Source organism: Cornus florida, unplaced genomic scaffold (genome assembly GCF_030987335.1).
Source record: "Cornus florida cultivar Cherokee Brave unplaced genomic scaffold, ASM3098733v1 CherokeeBrave_3.0.0_Hap2_Chr08, whole genome shotgun sequence".
In the NCBI taxonomy this organism is placed as follows: Eukaryota; Viridiplantae; Streptophyta; class Magnoliopsida; order Cornales; family Cornaceae; genus Cornus; species Cornus florida.
Genome location: NW_026775578.1, coordinates 57,387,191 through 57,407,153, shown reverse-complemented (window position 1 = coordinate 57,407,153; position 19,963 = coordinate 57,387,191). Strand labels below are relative to the sequence as shown.

The window sequence follows — 19,963 nt, the reverse complement described above, 5'->3', positions numbered from 1 at the left end:
TTAATTGTCAAAGGTATAAATAAATATACTTAGAGGGGCATGGTTGATTTGCCAAAGTTATACATGAATATACTTAAAGGAGGCATGGTTGAGTTGCCAATATATAAATAAATATATTTATAAGAGCATGGTTGATTTGCCAAAGTGTATTATTGTTATGTGTTAGATGATTAAAATATATCATCTATAAGTATTGCATGTATAGGTTGGATTAGGATTAATTAGATATTCTTAAATTAGAATAGTCTAATACTTTCAGGATAGTGTATTACTTTATACATATTAACAAAATAATACTAGTGGTGACATGGATGATTTGTCAAAGCCTAGCGGTGTGATGTAAATACTTATAATCATTATTGGTTTTGGAAAATAAATATAAATGATGGATTTAGTCTAGGTATGATTGATAATTAATCGTTGGTGATTGGTTTCAACAAATTTAGTGAACCTATTAATAGATAGGATTATTTTATTTATATATAATTATTTATATAAATTTGTATCATCTTATATTAAAGGTTAAAACTTTAATTGGGATGATTTTGGTTAGAGATGCTTTATTTATTGGTTTTCAGAGGCTTGGTAGAGGGAACTTGCTCGTGGGTCTAACCCACGATTTATTTTTCAGGTTATTAGAAGTTCCAGTCTCGAGGTTGAGGATCCGCAACTGGGAGACTGTCATTCATCTACTCATCTTGTTTACCTTTAATTAGTATAGTTAATTATTGTTAAATGTTTTGTATAAACTGGTGGTTTATAAGATTTTGGTTTAGGGGTCCTTAACTTATGGGATTCCTGAGTTGTATAATATTTTCAGAATTTGAAACTCATGGAAATATTTTTGTAAAAGAGATTTAATTTTATTAATAGAATTCCATTCAGCGATTTAATCATTTTTTTTTATTCCTCTTGTATTCTGTATTCGTTTAAGTACTATATTGTTTTGATATTCTCGCATTTTCGGGTGTGGACCTGGCCAGCCTACACGTGGAAATGTGGGGGTATCACATGGATGATAGTGTTCTATGCAAAGAATTTTCACTCATGCTCTTATAGAGACACCACACGTCATCCTCATGCCTATCAATGTATGAGCCACCCATGGAAGCATCAACCATGCCCTTATAGTTGTCCGATAAGCTCTCAAAGAAGTATTGAACTAATTGCCATTTGGGTATATCATGATGTGGATACTTCCTAAGCAATTCATTGAAGCGTTCCCGTGCCTCATGAAACGTTTCTCCATCCCCATGCGAAAATTTTCGAATTGAGGTCCTCATGGCATTGGTCTTAGAAACCGGATAGTACTTCTTCAAGAACTCTTGTTGCATTTCTGCCCAAGAAGTAATTTGAAAAGGCCTAAGATTGTTAAACCAATACTTTGTCTTGTCTTTTAAGATGAATGGAAAAAGTTTGAGTCTTAAAACCTCTTCCGGCATGTCTGTATATTTTACGGTGGAACATACTTCAAGAAACTCATCCGAATGCTTGTAAGGTTCTTCACTTGGAAGTCCATGATAGTTAGGAAGCATTTGAATGGTTTGTGGCTTAATTTCATAATGATGTGCTCTAAATGGAGGCAATTGGATGCATGTAGGTGTATTATACTCATTAGGCACATAATGGTCTCTTAAGGCAAGAGGTGGATTAGCTACTTGAGGTGCAACATGAACACCTTGGTTTTGAATTCCTTGACTGTTGATGGGAGGTTGTGGAGCATACATTGGCCTTGGCATTCCATATGGAACTTGGCCTTGTTGTTGTGGTGGTTGGTGAATGAATGGCCTAGGCATGCCTAATAGTTCTTGTATGTTCTCATTGTGCACATTGGGATGAAGGATACCTTGTTGGTCTGTGTGACCAAGGTCCTCAACATGATGATCATTATGGTCATCCATTGAAAGATTTGCTCTATTTGAACTTCCTCTTCCCCTAGGATTTCTAATGATAGATTCTAGATATAAATTAAGAGGGACAAGAGTTGGTCTCAATGAACGTCGTCCATGAATGCACAATGCGAAACACAACAAATACAAAGAATAACAAACACTATGCCTTCACAACAATGCAATTAGACTTCTTTCACAAACATTTAATTCATACTCCCATACTTGAACTAAGGGATTGAGTAAAGAAAATCTCACAAAGGTCCTTTAACATTTCAATTCCAAATTTAAAGCTTAGCTTAACAATTTTAAATTTTTTAGCCTTTTGCTTTCTTTGCTTGCTTGAATTGAATGCTTGATGGCTCCTTTGCTTGCTTCCTCTCCAGCAATGCACCTAGTTAAGTAATCAACACAATAAGTAACCAAAAAAAAAAAATAAATAAATAAAGTAAAGACACGATCAAAAGAGTACTAATCTTAATCAATTCCACAAATTCGACGTTGCCAAATCTAACCGTTAATCCTCGGTAACGACGCCAAAATTTGATGACGGTCGTTCCTTGTACGCCAAAATTAATGTAGTGAATGTGCGGTTCAAGAAACGCTTTTTATGTCAAATTTAAATTTATAAAAATCACTACCAACACTACTACTAACGTAACAAGAGTGAGTAGGGATCATCCCAAGGGATTGTGGGGATCGAGCAATGTTGTGGAATCACAATTAGGGCTAGTAGGTCGAGTGATCAAACAATTGGTTGGTTGGTTGATTAAAGAGTAACTAAATTAAATTAAGTGATAGCAAAAGAATGCAATTAAGAGTAAGTAAGAGAGAGAGATCTTGGGGTTTAGAGATCACCACCAAGCAATGCATTTCTATATCATTGACAAGTGATTAATGAGGGCAAATGGTGTGTTGCAATATTGGTGTGTGTGTGTGTGTTTGGTTAATTCAACAGATTTGTTTCAACTTTTTATTTATCAATCTTTGAAGGAGGAGTTATATGCTCGAGAGTCCATTCTTCGGGGAAGGTGACTTCACTCCATGTTATGGTTCTTCGGACGTAAGTTTGCGAATTTTCATCAGTGGCATGGAGTAGGGTATAATAAAACAAAAAAGTATAATTGTCATCACCTTATATATATTTTAAGGTGATAAACGCTAAAACTTTAGTCTAAAAAAGTACCATGAAAATCATTTTATGACTTTTTAAAGGTTTTATACAATTAACAAATAAAAGATAAAACAAGTAGAGTCTAATAAAACAAAAATAAAAAAGTGCGAATCTCACTATAAAAATAAAATAAAGTTAAATATCATAAATCAACGTAAGGAACATTTTGGCACCAAATTGTAGCCAGATTTTTTTATTAAAAAATTGTAAAATTATGGACAGTCTGATTGCCAACTCAAACACATCAAATAAATTTTTATTAATAATTTGTTTGCTAATAGAATAAAAATATTTTTATTAATAACAACTAAGGCATTTATGTCTCCATATGCTAAAGCTTTTAAATTTGTTATAGTAACCTTGTAACAGTGGTAGCTAGTTTTCTCTGTTATTTACAATTTTTCTTCGAAAATTTTGTTTACAACTTTATGTAAAAGACATGAATTATTCAAAAAAAAATATTAAATATATATTTTCCTCTTTGAGGTATGATCGATGTTCTAAAGCTAAAAACAGAGTTTTGAATCTTGGATGAAGCACAATTTTTCTACACAAACTATCCATCTACAAAATAAATCCAATGTCATATGATGATTTTATCAAACCATATATTTAAACAAAAGAGTGTTAGGATGCGTCTCAAATTCCTGAAGGATATAAGTTGTTCTGAAAAAGTTCAACTGGTCTCACTTTCTTGGTTGGGAGTTCTGAAGATGCTAGAAAAGTCTGAAGGGTCACATTATTTGGGACCGATTGCATTTGCCTAATGAGTTGCGGATATAGTTTCTTAAATAAAAGATGTTATTTCCAAGAGGCTGTACATTTGTGGAGGAAGATGTTTTTGATCATTAGGTTTCTCTACAGTTGTCAATTCTCTTCTTGATTCATAGTAGTGAAAATTATCTCCGTGGCTCTAGTTTTAGGTGAACTACATAAATATTGTGTATTGTGCTTCACTGATATAGCATGATGTGATGTGATGTGATGATATTCTTTCGTTGTGCTTGAATGCAAAGGGATTTAATTTACAATAACGGGCATCAAAGCTAGTTGGACGGAGTTTCCTAACATAGAACATAAATTTTTTTACAACCAAAAAGATTATTCATTTGCAAGTAAAACACCCAATTTATTATAATGAACACCAGATATAACATTTGGCATCTCATCACTGAATTGCATAGTTTAACAAAATACATAACAAACCCAAGCTTTCAGGCTCAAACACACAAGAAAACATGAAAATTACTTGTAATCAAACACACAGACACAAGTTTGTGTTGCCTTAACCACTTTCACTAAGCTTTAAGGACAACACATAACATCCATTATTATCAATGCAAATGTCATTATTATTAATGATTAAAAGAGTACTAAAGCTCATGGTCATTGTGAAAAATTTATCCTCACTTGCCGAGATATGCTCCAATTGAAGTAAGATATTTGTCAGACCTTCCATGGAATCCGATGATCTTGTCACAAGTACTTGATATGGATCGAAATTTCTCTCCCTCTTCCGTGCCAAATGGTCCAATCATTCTTTTGTTGCTTTGAAATCCAAGGGACCGGATAACAATCTTCTTATCTACTTCTCCAAAGGACCCCGAAATTGCAATCAAATATTCATCCGAGTCTAATGTGACCTAAATAAGTTGTATTGGTAAAGAAAAGTATGTGTAAGCATGCATGGCATTCATATTTGCACAAATGAAAGCATGAGCATTAAAACCTTCAACAAAAAATAGAGATTTTTGTTGTTATTATTATTATTATTATTATTATTATGTATTAAATGGCAAATTATAACAAACTTCAACTTTTGTGCCAGATTAACTACCATGCTTGGTGGACCACTAGGACGGCCAATATATATATGTATCTTTTTAGATGTTTTGTTCTCTAGCTAGCTAGTTTTTAAAAAACATGAGAGGCATGACAAATATAAAATCAAATGAATTTGTGGATATATGAGTCACAAATTTAAAAATTATTATAAATGTACACACACACACACACACACACACACATATATATATATTACCTTAGTTTCTTGTCCGCCATCAGTACCATGCTTTTCGCCCAATAGTGCTCTTCCTTCAATATCATAGACAACTTGGATGGAATCAATTAGCCATCCGGAGTGTATAATTATTTCCCTTATCGTGCTATAGATTTTGTCTTCCCACTGTTTTCCACTGGTAGTTCCAAACGGACCAACACTAGGTATTGTAATTTGGAATGGCTTAATGTGTACTCCAATATTATCCATACGTTCACCCACCCTTCCAAAGAATCCAACAATCTTGCCAGCAGTTAACGGGGTTATAAAACGACTTCCTTCTTCTTTTCCATATGGTCCGTATTGCTTTATATTGCTTTGTACTGTAATAGATTTCACAACAAGATAACTATTTTTAAAGTATCCACAGTAACCCGATATTGAAACGAGATACTCGGTTGGATAGTTTAATTTCACCTGTAATATTTCAATAAAAAAGAATAAACTTAGATATTGTGACAAAGCGATGGATAAAAATAATATAAAAAAATGACAAAAAAAACCGTAGCGTTCACAATGAAGATCAACAAAAAGATTTCATATGCAAATAAATAGAGATTACAAGTTTTTAGTTCCACAATAGTTTGTCTATCCCAAACTCAATTTTGTCTTTCAATGTTTTCTCCTGCCACACTACAAAACCTAGTTAAAATAGAGACTAGAATCCGGGTCCACAAGCCACAAGACAAAAATGGGCCAAAGTTTTTTTTCCGAGAGGCAAAGCCTAATAATCGGATCAAAATCAGGTTACAACAGATCTCAGGCGAAAACAAAATTTGGATAAAAAATTTAGTGGTTACTGGTTAGTATATCAAGATATGTATATAAAGTTGTATGTTTCATAATGTGGATTGTGGAGTTTTAATATTTGTATATATCATTCATATGCAATGACAAAACCATTAGATTTCATTTTAAGAAAATTTTGATTTATTGAGAAAGTTTTGTAAACTTATGTTATTATCCTGGTTTTTTTTTTTTTTGATAAGTTACATGCAATTCAAATCATAAAATAATAATTTTACAAAATTTTCGTGCAAAATTTTCATGCTAACCAAATTGGCGTTAAAAACTTAATTTTCTTTTACTTTGCTATCTTTTACATTCACTTTCCACCACTAGTTTCTTCCAAACCAAACTAGTGGTGGAGATGAATTTGAATACTAAAAGAGAAAAAAAAGATAAAAGTGAAGACATATTTTAGTAATTAAATATTATAGGGAGACATTAGTGTGATATGAAAGTGACTAGACGATTTGAAACCTTGAAATGCTAATGTGGCTTAATTATTAGATTTTTTTCAATCGTTTTAGTCATTGAGTTTAAATTTCTTTTTCTTCTTTCTATTTTCTTTCTTCATATACACAAAATAATGAGATGATATTTTGTCTTGTTACCTAATTTTTACAAAACCTGAGAAGCATGGCAAATATATGTAGAATCAAAACTTTTGCATGAGTGGCAAGTTTGAAAATCAAATTGCATATATATATATATATATATATATATATATATATATATATTACCGAGTTTGGTGTTCGGTAGAAACCACCATTTATTTTTCCGGATACTTCCTTTCCTTCGTTATCGTAGACAACTTTGATGGCAGAAAATTCTCCATCGGTAGTATATATAATTAATTCCCTTATTGTGCTGTATTTTCCATCATCCCAATTGCCTCCTGGTGCACCATAGGGCCCGAAAGAAACTGTCTGCCCAGTCTCCATGGAGTCCAAACTGTAGCTAAGTTTAGTACTTGAAACTTGCATGAGAAAATAGTTAGATCAAAAATGCATATATATCTATATATATATATAGATAGATAGATAGATAGATAGATATGTGAGGGTCTATGTGTGCACACAAGTATGCAATTAAAGAAAAAGTAGAAAGGCAAATTCGTTGCCGATGAATATGAATCCTTAATTAATGAACTAGTTGAATGCAGAGTGAAGTATTAATTAAGGATTAGAAATACTTACATACCAAAAAAGAAGAGATGGCAAACAGTGAAATACTCGGAGAAAGACCTGTCCAGAGATGATCAAAATGGAGATTAGCAGCTACTAGGAAAAGAAGACTTGAAATAAAAAGGCAGATGGCTTGGGTATATATATATAGCCAATGGACCCAGCAATTACGAGTTTAAAATAGTACCCTGTTCAAAAATATATATATATTCATTTCTTTTTAATCCTAACCCATATATATATATATATATATATATATATATATATATATATATATATAGGGTTTCACCTACCTTTTAATGCTAACCCATATATAAATATAATTTTTTTTCCACTCAAATTATCATTTGGGAAGAGAGTTTGTACTAGCTAAGGTTGCGTCTATTAACGAGAAACGTTTTTTATTTTCTGTTGTCAACCTCTAAAAAGGCAAAATGAAAACAAAAATCGTGTTCAATAAAATGTTTTTGTTTTTCTATAACAGAAAACGTTTTCAATTTTTGTGAAAAAAAGAGAAAACATCACAATGATGTTTCTTATGTTTTCGACACTGTAGCAGAGAAATGCTTTCACTAATGTTAATGCACAGACGCTATTCATTTTAAATAAAATTCATATTATTTGTGTTATATACTAAGTTTCATACTAAATGTTAATAAAAAAATATATTTTTAATATAGAATAAATTAAATATTGTATATTATTTTTTATTTGATAAAAATATATTTTAATATATAATATATTAAATAATAATGTAAATGATTTTTTGTGACAAAATAATTTTGGATATAAATAATAATGTTATTAAATTATGAAGCAGTAGATATTTATATTATTATATATCATATCTATATTATATTATATGTAAATATTAAATTATAATTAATTTACAATATTATAACACAATATATATTTTATTACATATAAGATATATTATTTAATATTTTTTATTCATAATAAATTATCATATGCTAAATATATTATATATCACATAATAAATGTATACATCATGCATATACATGTATTTATATACATAATTGGTGGGAATGTTTTTGTCTTGGCATATCTAATTTTGTACTTATGATATATTGGGTATTTTTAAGATTTATAATTTTAAATTAAATTTTCTAGATTTATGGCTTTTTTATATTAATGGAAGCAAGTGTCGTACTTGAGTGGTTGGGTTGCTCCCTGTATCCGAGAGTCCATGTTCATCATCTACCCTCCCCTCTAATCACTAACTCCTAAAATTTTTGCCATGAAAAAAATAAAATAGAAATGAAAAAAATAAAAAATAAAATTAAATAAAAAAATTAAAGAATATTATGTACATTTTGTAACAATTATGTTCTATTACTAAACACAATTATTGTTTTATGTTTTCAAATTTGTAGCAACAACAAGTGTTAGCAAACGTCATTTCTGTTTTCTATTTTCACTCAAGAAAACAAAATCATGTTTCTGCTTTCTTAAGATTGCAGAAACAAAAAACGAAAACGTTACTAAACACATCCTAAGCTTTTACTCATATTTTGCATACAAAGGCAATGTTAATCGAGTGCAGAACATTTAGTCTCCGTTTGTTTGGATATAAAATATTTAGAAAATATTTTTTTATTTTTTTGGTGTTTGGTTGTCCTAAAATATTTACGAAAAATAAAATATATTAAAATTTAACAAAAATAATTTATCTATAAATTTTCGATAAGTTATTTTACATGTCCCACTCGATAGATTCTGCCTCAATCTCGACGTAAACCTTTGACAAACACCGACAAAGTAAAAATAAAATAATATTTTATTTAACAAAAATATATATTTTTCAAAAAAAATGGAGCCTTAATATTAGAGTTTAGATACCTCATCCCACAAAAACCTCGGACTTTTCGTGACTCTTACCTAAAACAGTCAAATTGATTGTGTCAAACTTTAAGGGAGGTTGATCACACTTTTGAAAATAGTTTCACCCTACTAAGATAGTTTAGACAAAACCTCACTAGAGATTAAAGTAATATTTTTTTAGGTTTTTACTACATCAAATTTAGGTCAATTTAAATTCACATTGTAAGATTTGAGGTGGAACAAAGAAAATTCCGTTTTTTTTATATTTTTTAAAATTTTGAGAAACTTTAAAAAGTTTAATATTAATTTAACCCATTTCAGTGCAATTTTTTTTTTTTCATAAATATTTTAATTGGGTTTCTTTTGAATTTTTACTTTTAAAATTAGAATTTTAGAGTCCGTTTAAATTTATATATGTTGAACTTTGTTATCAATTAGTTCTATGGGGTGGCACTAGGTATATAAGACTCAAAATAGGTTGACATGCAATTAAATTTTGTTTACAAATGATTTCAGGAAAATAAAAAAAATTCATTACCAAACAAGAGAAAGAAATAGGTGTTTTAAAATTAATTAAAACAATGAGCGGTCTTTAGTAGGGCTGTTGAATGTCTGAAACAATTTACTGTATATATTTGTGATCTAATTAATTACTGGTTACAACTTTCAAAAAGAATTAATTAATAGAGAATCATATCAGTTGATTTTCTTAATATTATATTGCGGATACTCAAATAATTATGCATGTAAGACGTACATTTAAAATCATAAAGAAGGACTGGCATTTGATACTGTTGTAGATGCTACCATTTTTACAAACTAGTTTAATTATAAATAATACTAGTTAACTTGGACTTTAGCAGTTCTATAATTGTGAAGTGTTTGTTTACTCCGAAAGCCTTTTAATAATTATAACAATGATGCTAATCAGAAATTATATATTATCGAATCACTTTTTTTTTTTTTTTTCGTTAAGTCACCAAATAATACTACCTCCGTCCCATTAAATCAATCATTTTATATTTTTTCATAAAATACTCTTACAATTTTATAAAATTTCAAAGTTAATTATATATATATATATATGTATAGAAATTTGAAAGATCAAGTAACTTAGTAATTTTCAAAGGTGATAATGCAATTATTATATATCATCTTAGAAAGTTCTACGTCCAAAAAGAGCACATATTATGTGACACTATTACAGGACAGAGGGTGTAATCCTAAAATTGTTGGGGTGCTTGGGAAATTGTTCAACTATTAATCACAGAGTTAGCAAAGTTATTACATTTTTTCATTCTAGTTGTAAAACACTCAAATGTTTATGTTATTATGTATTAGCGATATTATTCAATTATTGTTGGGTAAAGTGTAAAAAAATTCCTCTAAACTATTTTTGAATTTGCAAATAATTTTTTTAAAGTATATTTTGTGCATAAAACTTTCTAAACTATCACATTTAGTCGCAAAATGTCTCAATATCTTGACTATATTTTATTAAATGACCATAATGTCATTTCTAATTGAATTACACTTAATCTATTTTTCTTATTAAAATAAACTATATAAAAAAAATTATACTAATTTGATGACATATTCTTTATTAAATTTTCATAAAATTTACCTTTAATTTTTTTAATCAATTTTTAAATAAAATTCTTAAGTGGAAATTTTTATTACAATTTAAGTGATTTCTTAATTTTTAATGAATATATTGCATAAAAAAATGTATTTTTTATTTAAGTAATTTATTAATTTTTTATGAATATAATGCATGAAGAAGATGGTATTTTTATGGTAAAAAAGTTTAGTGAGTATAAATTTTTTTATTATAAATAATAAATTTTAATAATAAATTAATCATTTTAAAAAATTAGTTAGCTACTAGGAAAAGAAGGAAGAGTCGTCTTGAAATAAAAAGGGGAGATGGCATGGGTATATAGAGCCAATGGACTCAGCAATTATGAGTTTAAAAAAATACCCTGTTCAAAAAAATATATATTCATTTCTATTTTTTTCATTATTAATTAATAACCGGGTCATATTAGTTAGTTGGTCAATAAATTTTATTCATTTCAAAGTGGATATATATTTTGAGACGGAGAGAATCCTCTTTGTGCTGATAAGGGATTCACATACCTTGTTAATGTTAACCCACCACCATGCTCAAAAGGGATTCACCTACCTTGCTAATGCTAACCCACATATATATATATATATATATATATATATATATATATATATATATATTATTTTTATTTACTGTATATATTTGTGATCTAATTAATTAATGGTTACAACTTTCAAAAAGAATTAATCAATAGTTAATCATATCACTTGATTTTCTTAATATTATATTGTGGATACTCAAATAAATATGCATGTAAGATACACATTTAAAATTAAAAAAATTTACTATTCATTAATGTGTGTTATTTTTAATTTGTATCCTAAAACTTGACATGATCCACATTGCGCGGTAACGGCATGTGGGCTACATTGTTCAATTATTATTATACTGTATTAACAAAAGACATGTCTGTCTTTATGTATTAGCGGTATTATAAAATAATAAAAAGATAAATCGACCCATGCACTCATATTCCACATCTCACTTTTTTTTTTTCGCCCAGGTGGATCTCAAAAAATGAGACAGCAAATCTTTGTATTCACATGTGAACTTATTAAACCAAGACAAAACTCTTAATTGTTAAAATAAAAATAGATAATTCCAGTATATAAATATAAATAAATAAATATATATATATATACACACACTACAAGATAAGTCCAGTTCATCAGTGGTTATTGAATTTTATTCATGAAATTTTGATTGTTAAGTGTTACTATATTCATTAATGTGCCGTTAAAAGTTAAAATTTAACATAGATCCGTGCGGAAATGTCACGTGGGCAAGATTCCCTCGTCAAAGGAGAAAATCCGAATCCTTAATATAGTATCATTCACATCTGACAGTTCATTATATATGTAATATTTACATTGTTCAATTATTATTATATGGTATTAACATAATGGAGTTATCACATTTTCTTATTCTAAAATACTTGGCATGTCGTGTCATTATTATGTACTCGTATTAGCATCATTGTTCAAATATTTTATTGTATTCACTGGCCCGAGTTCTTACGTATTCTCATAGTAAAACACACAAATTTCTGTCATTTTATCCTCGTCTTACAATTGATGTTGGCATTAGCAGTTGTTAAGAAAGGACGACCAAGGATAACGGGAATTTGGCTCTTATGATTGGGAACCGGTTCCGTGTCTATGACAACGAAATCAACTAGGAAGAAGAATTTGTCAATCTTTATCAAAACATTCTCAATTATACCCTAGGCTTCTTAATGGATCGGTAGGCAAGTTGCAAAACTACCGACATCGGTTTCAATTCTCCTAAGCCCAATTTGACATAAACCGAGTATGGAAGAAGGTTAACACTTGCTCCTAAGTCAAGAAGTGCCCGATTAATGATATGATCACCAATAATGCATGATGTAGTGGGTGAACCGGGGTCCTTAAACTTTGGAAGAGTGTTATGTTGTAAAAATGAGCTTACTTGCTTGGTCAAAACCACTTTTCTTGGTGCTTGGCTCTTGTTCTTCCGCTTTTGGGTGTACATGTCTTTCAAGAATTTGGCAAAAGCCGGAATTTGCTTGATTGCATCCAATAGTAGAAGATTAACTTTCACTTGCCTAAACATTTCCATGATTTCATTGGTTTTTGCCTTTTGTTTGTCTTTTGAAATAGATCCTTTTAAGGCATCCAGAAATGAAACTTTTGGTTCAAACACTTTTTCAAAATTTTCTTTTGAACTCTCTTCAACACAAGAAGTTTTCAAATCATTTTTCAATAAAACCTTTTAACATCATTTTTCAAAACTTCTTTTCCAAACACATCTTTTAAAACTTTCTCATTTATAAGATCATATATATGCAATGAAAGAGGAATGGGATGTGAAACGGGACGGGTGACAACTTGAGGTTGCACCGGTTCACTCTCTTCATTAGACATTCCAACTTAATTGTCCACAATCCTACCACTCTGCAAGGTAGTCACCGCATTAACATATTCAATGGTGTGGCCTTCCAATGAGGAATGGGTTTCCACAACACATTGTTGTTTAGGTAGGGCATTTATAGGCATCTTTCCCTTCTCTCTTGCATTGAGAGTGCTTGTTATTTGCCCTACTTTGGTTTCTAGCTTTGCAATAGATTAAGAGTGAGAATGAAGTAATTGAGTGTTAGCCTCTAAAGTGTCCAAAGAATTCAAAACTTTCTCTTCAAAGGCAGGACTTCTAGTTTTACCTTGGGAATAGGTTTGGTTGGGAAAATGAGAATTAGCAAATTGATTCCCTTATAATTGATAAGGTTTATAACCTTGGGATCCTTGGTTTTGAAGTAGAGGTGGAATGTACTTCCCTTAAAAACCGCCTTGGGATTGAGCCCTCTTCTTGGTTTTTTCAAGAGAAATTCGGATGATTCCTCCAACTTGGATTATAATGAGCACCACAAGGATTGTTCCCTTGGTTCACAAAAACCGCATTGACTTGTTCATTAGGTTCACTTTGCACTTGTCCGTGAGGACAATGAGAATGGTTGGGAAAGGAAGATACTTGGTTTGCCGAGTTTTGGTTAATCAAACCTTTGAGATAAAGACTTCATTTCGGCGGCTATTTCATTTGAATGGTCGACTTGATGTAAGCCAACACTCTTCCTACCTTGTGAATTTCTACCATTCTTGGATTGTAATACCCCGATAATTTAAAGGATTTATTAATTGGGATTAATGAATTTTATTTTATTTTTAAATGATTTATTTTATTTAATTGAGTGTTTAGATTAATTGTCTCATTTTAGTTAGATTTTATTTTGTGATTATATATTTATTGAATTGATATGATGATTGATGTGTGTGTATTTAATTATTGATTGAATTGTGGCGTATTGATATGATGTGACTTAGTTGTAAATTCTTATTTGTTTATGTGTTTTATGTAATTAGTATTTTAGTTTAAGTATTTATTTAATTATTTTATTTATTTAGATTAATTGGTTTGGGCTTAAAGAATGTTGGACCAAAGGATATGGTCTTGGGCTTGGATGAAGCCTTGATGGGTTAATTAATAAAGGCCAATGGGTATTTGATTATTTAAATAATCATTTTTATTGATTTAATTATATATAAATATAATTAATTGATAAGTGTTACAGAAGAATATAGGTTTATGGATATATATATATAGGATTTAGGATTTAATTAACCGATGGTTAATTATGGGAGATATATATATGCATAAGTAATATAATATATGTTTATATATATATATATTATATTATTTAAATAATATTAGTTTATTATTTTATTTTGTAATCCTACTAGGAATAGGATTTAGGGTTTAATGTGTATAAATATACACATAAGGTTTAGGGTTAAGAAGTTTTCACGTTAGAAAAATAAAAGAGACAAAGAGGGAAAAAGAAGAGAGAACGGACAAGGAGTAGGCTGGATCTGAGAAAGCGGATACCGAAATTGGAAGAGACAATCAAAGGTTAAAGCTTCGATTTCGTTTCGAAATCTTCAGGCAAGTTGTCTCTAACTCTCCTCTTAGGACCCATAAATTTATCACCTTGGGTGCCAAAATTTAGTTTAAAATCATTAATTAAATCATGTTAGATCGAAAAAAATATATATATAAATTATTATATTTAATTTGTGTATTCATTGGATTTTAATTATGTATATAGGTATGGTATATATGTTTTTAAAATCAATGTATAGGTAAATTTGTGACCCAAAGGGTTAATTATTTTTCTGGAATTTTTCTAGAATTTTCGGAATTTTTCTATATTTTTCTGGATTTGTTTTATATTTTTATGATATTTTTAGAATTATGTATGTGTATAAAAAATTAATATATATGCATACTGGGTACACAAATTAGAGGTCTCTGTGCATAAAAACGATTCTGATTCGGTGCGGTCAGGTGCATTACACTACGGTGTGCCTCAAATCAAGACCATGGGATGGTCCTGATGACCAGCGAAGGTTCTGGTGTGATACGGTGCATAGGAATTTGGTACACAAGCTGATCTTGGCCATTGGATTATTTAAAGTTAACTAGATTGATTCAGTGTAATGCGGGTACATGGAGGTTCAATGTACCATAAATTTGAACCTTAGATGTGGCTGATTGAAAGTAGAGTTGATGTGATGCGGTGCTAGTGCATGGAGGTGTATAGAGATGCGGTGAACTGATCCTATGTGACACGCGCATAAGGACCAGTTTACATCCAGCAAATGAAAGAGCGCCACGTCAGCCAGAGGAAGAATCAGGTGCATGGGCGGCGCGTGAGAGCGCGTGGGGGCGCGTGAAGCCACGTGGCTTCTTGTGGAGGCGCGTTCCAGAGTTTTAGGCGCGTTTGGCGGCGCGTGGGGGCGCGTGAGGAGGTGTTCGGAGTCCCGGAAAGGTCCTGTGGGGTCCGGTGAATTTTTAGAATTGATTTTAAGCCTGTGAGGGTTGAAAATAACCACTTGAGGAGGTGTTCTTGGTATTCTAAGAACCATAGAGTGTTACTACGAGGATTAGTAGTAATTATTTGGAGTAAATATAATAATATATTATATTGTTATGGAGGGTGGTGTATATATGTGTATATATATTTATATATATGTATATATGTGTACACATAGAGTTTTGATTTAATTATGATTAGTATGGAAGAGAGTATTTATATATATGTATATATATAAATGGAAGGTATTATACATATATATTATATAGTATATGTGTATAGGTATATATTATTTAAGATAATTAATATTAGTTATTCTTATTTAATATATTTGGATAGACTAATTATTAAATGGTAATATGCTTATAATGTGCATGAGATGTTTATGTATGAATTAGACATGGTTTAATTGTCAAAGGTATAAATAAATATACTTAGAGGGGCATGGTTGATTTGCCAAAGTTATACATGAATATACTTAAAGGAGGCATGGTTGAGTTGCCAATATATAAATAAATATATTTATAAGAGCATGGTTGATTTGCCAAAGTGTATTATTGTTATGTGTTAGATGATTAAAGTATATCATCTATAAGTATTGCATGTATAGGTTGGATTAGGATTAATTAGATATTCTTAAATTAGAATAGTCTAATACTTTCAGGATAGTGTATTACTTTATACATATTAACAAAATAATACTAGTGGTGACATGGATGATTTGTCAAAGCCTAGCGGTGTGATGTAAATACTTATAATCATTATTGGTTTTGGAAAATAAATATAAATGATGGATTTAGTCTAGGTATGATTGATAATTAATCGTTGGTGATTGGTTTCAACAAATTTAGTGAACCTATTAATAGATAGGATTATTTTATTTATATATAATTATTTATATAAATTTGTATCATCTTATATTAAAGGTTAAAACTTTAATTGGGATGATTTTGGTTAGAGATGCTTTATTTATTGGTTTTCAGAGGCTTGGTAGAGGGAACTTGCTCGTGGGTCTAACCCACGATTTATTTTTCAGGTTATTAGAAGTTCCAGTCTCGAGGTTAAGGATCCGCAACTGGGAGACTGTCATTCATCTACTCATCTTGTTTACCTTTAATTAGTATAGTTAATTATTGTTAAATGTTTTGTATAAACTGGTGGTTTATAAGATTTTGGTTTAGGGGTCCTTAACTTATGGGATTCCTGAGTTGTATAATATTTTCAGAATTTGAAACTCATGGAAATATTTTTGTAAAAGAGATTTAATTTTATTAATAGAATTCCATTCAGCGATTTAATCATTTTTTTTTATTCCTCTTGTATTCTGTATTCGTTTAAGTACTATATTGTTTTGATATTCTCGCATTTTCGGGTGTGGACCTGGCCAGCCTACACGTGGAAATGTGGGGGTATCACATGGATGATAGTGTTCTATGCAAAGAATTTTCACTCATGCTCTTATAGAGACACCACACGTCATCCTCATGCCTATCAATGTATGAGCCACCCATGGAAGCATCAACCATGCCCTTATAGTTGTCCGATAAGCTCTCAAAGAAGTATTGAACTAATTGCCATTTGGGTATATCATGATGTGGATACTTCCTAAGCAATTCATTGAAGCGTTCCCGTGCCTCATGAAACGTTTCTCCATCCCCATGCGAAAATTTTCGAATTGAGGTCCTCATGGCATTGGTCTTAGAAACCGGATAGTACTTCTTCAAGAACTCTTGTTGCATTTCTGCCCAAGAAGTAATTTGAAAAGGCCTAAGATTGTTAAACCAATACTTTGTCTTGTCTTTTAAGATGAATGGAAAAAGTTTGAGTCTTAAAACCTCTTCCGGCATGTCTGTATATTTTACGGTGGAACATACTTCAAGAAACTCATCCAAATGCTTGTAAGGTTCTTCACTTGGAAGTCCATGATAGTTAGGAAGCATTTGAATGGTTTGTGGCTTAATTTCATAATGATGTGCTCTAAATGGAGGCAATTGGATGCATGTAGGTGTATTATACTCATTAGGCACATAATGGTCTCTTAAGGCAAGAGGTGGATTAGCTACTTGAGGTGCAACATGAACACCTTGGTTTTGAATTCCTTGACTGTTGATGGGAGGTTGTGGAGCATACATTGGCCTTGGCATTCCATATGGAACTTGGCCTTGTTGTTGTGGTGGTTGGTGAATGAATGGCCTAGGCATGCCTAATAGTTCTTGTATGTTCTCATTGTGCACATTGGGATGAAGGATACCTTATTGGTCTGTGTGACCAAGGTCCTCAACATGATGATCATTATGGTCATCCATTGAAAGATTTGCTCTATTTGAACTTCCTCTTCCCCTAGGATTTCTAATGATAGATTCTAGATATAAATTAAGAGGGACAAGAGTTGGTCTCAATGAACGTCGTCCATGCATGCACAATGCGAAACACAACAAATACAAAGAATAACAAACACTATGCCTTCACAACAATGCAATTAGACTTCTTTCACAAACATTTAATTCATACTCCCATACTTGAACTAAGGGATTGAGTAAAGAAAATCTCACAAAGGTCCTTTAACATTTCAATTCCAAATTTAAAGCTTAGCTTAACAATTTTAAATTTTTTAGCCTTTTGCTTTCTTTGCTTGCTTGAATTGAATGCTTGATGGCTCCTTTGCTTGCTTCCTCTCCAACAATGCACCTAGTTAAGTAATCAACACAATAACTAACCAAAAAAATAAATAAATAAATAAAGTAAAGACACGATCAAAAGAGTACTAATCTTAATCAATTCCACAAATTCGACGTTGCCAAATCTAACCGTTAATCCTCGGTAACGACGCCAAAATTTGATGACGGTCGTTCCTTGTACGCCAAAATTAATGTAGTGAATGCGCGGTTCAAGAAACGCTTTTTATGTCAAATTTAAATTTATAAAAATCACTACCAACACTACTACTAACGTAACAAGAGTGAGTAGGGATCATCCCAAGGGATTGTGGGGATCGAGCAATGTTGTGGAATCACAATTAGGGCTAGTAGGTCGAGTGATCAAACAATTGGTTGGTTGGTTGATTAAAGAGTAACTAAATTAAATTAAGTGATAGTAAAAGAATGCAATTAAGAGTAAGTAAGAGAGAGAGATCTTGGGGTTTAGAGATCACCACCAAGCAATGCATTTCTATATCATTGACAAGTGATTAATGAGGGCAAATGGTGTGTTGCAATATTGGTGTGTGTGTGTGTGTGTTTGGTTAATTCAACAGATTTGTTTCAACTTTTTATTTATCAATCTTTGAAGGAGGAGCTATATGCTCGAGAGTCCATTCTTCGGGGAAGGTGACTTCACTCCATGTTATGGTTCTTCGGACGTAAGTTTGCGAATTTTCATCAGTGGCATGGAGTAGGGTATAATAAAACAAAAAAGTATAATTGTCATCACCTTATATATATTTTAAGGTGATAAACGCTAAAACTTTAGTCTAAAAAAGTACCATGAAAATCATTTTATGACTTTTTAAAGGTTTTATACAATTAACAAATAAAAGATAAAACAAGTAGAGTCTAATAAAACAAAAATAAAAAAGTGCTAATCTCACTATAAAAATAAAATAAAGTTAAATATCATAAATCAACGTAAGGAACATTTTGGCACCAAATTGTAGCCAGATTTTTTTATTAAAAAATTGTAAAATTATGGACAGTCTGATTGCCAACTCAAACACATCAAATAAATTTTTATTAATAATTTGTTTGCTAATAGAATAAAAATATTTTTATTAATAACAACTAAGGCATTTATGTCTCCATATGCTAAAGCTTTTAAATTTGTTATAGTAACCTTGTAACAGTGGTAGCTAGTTTTCTCTGTTATTTACAATTTTTCTTCGAAAATTTTGTTTACAACTTTATGTAAAAGACATGAATTATTCAAAAAAAAATATTAAATATATATTTTCCTCTTTGAGGTATGATCGATGTTCTAAAGCTAAAAACAGAGTTTTGAATCTTGGATGAAGCACAATTTTTCTACACAAACTATCCTTCTACAACATAAATCCAATGTCATATGATGATTTTATCAAACCATATATTTAAACAAAAGAGTGTTAGGATGCGTCTCAAATTCCTGAAGGATATAAGTTGTTCTGAAAAAGTTCAACTGGTCTCACTTTCTTGGTTGGGAGTTCTGAAGATGCTAGAAAAGTCTGAAGGGTCACATTATTTGGGACCGATTGCATTTGCCTAATGAGTTGCGGATATAGTTTCTTAAATAAAAGATGTTATTTCCAAGAGGCTGTACATTTGTGGAGGAAGATGTTTCTGATCATTAGGTTTCTCTACAGTTGTCAATTCTCTTCTTGATTCATAGTAGTGAAAATTATCTCCGTGGCTCTAGTTTTAGGTGAACTACATAAATATTGTGTATTGTGCTTCACTGATATAGCATGATGTGATGTGATGTGATGATATTCTTTCGTTGTGCTTGAATGCAAAGGGATTTAATTT

The 19,963-nt window shown here is 30.8% G+C and overlaps 1 protein-coding gene across 1 annotated transcript in view; it reads right to left on the bottom strand.

The window, feature by feature from the left end:
- LOC132270320 (mannose/glucose-specific lectin-like) overlaps positions 1-19,963 on the bottom strand; it is a 46,589-nt gene that overhangs the window by 8,006 nt on the left and 18,620 nt on the right. Inside the window, exon 4 of the mRNA XM_059771504.1 lies at positions 5,105-5,539. Coding sequence (XP_059627487.1) covers positions 5,105-5,539 — 435 coding nt within the window. The remainder of the gene's footprint in view (positions 1-5,104; positions 5,540-19,963) is intronic.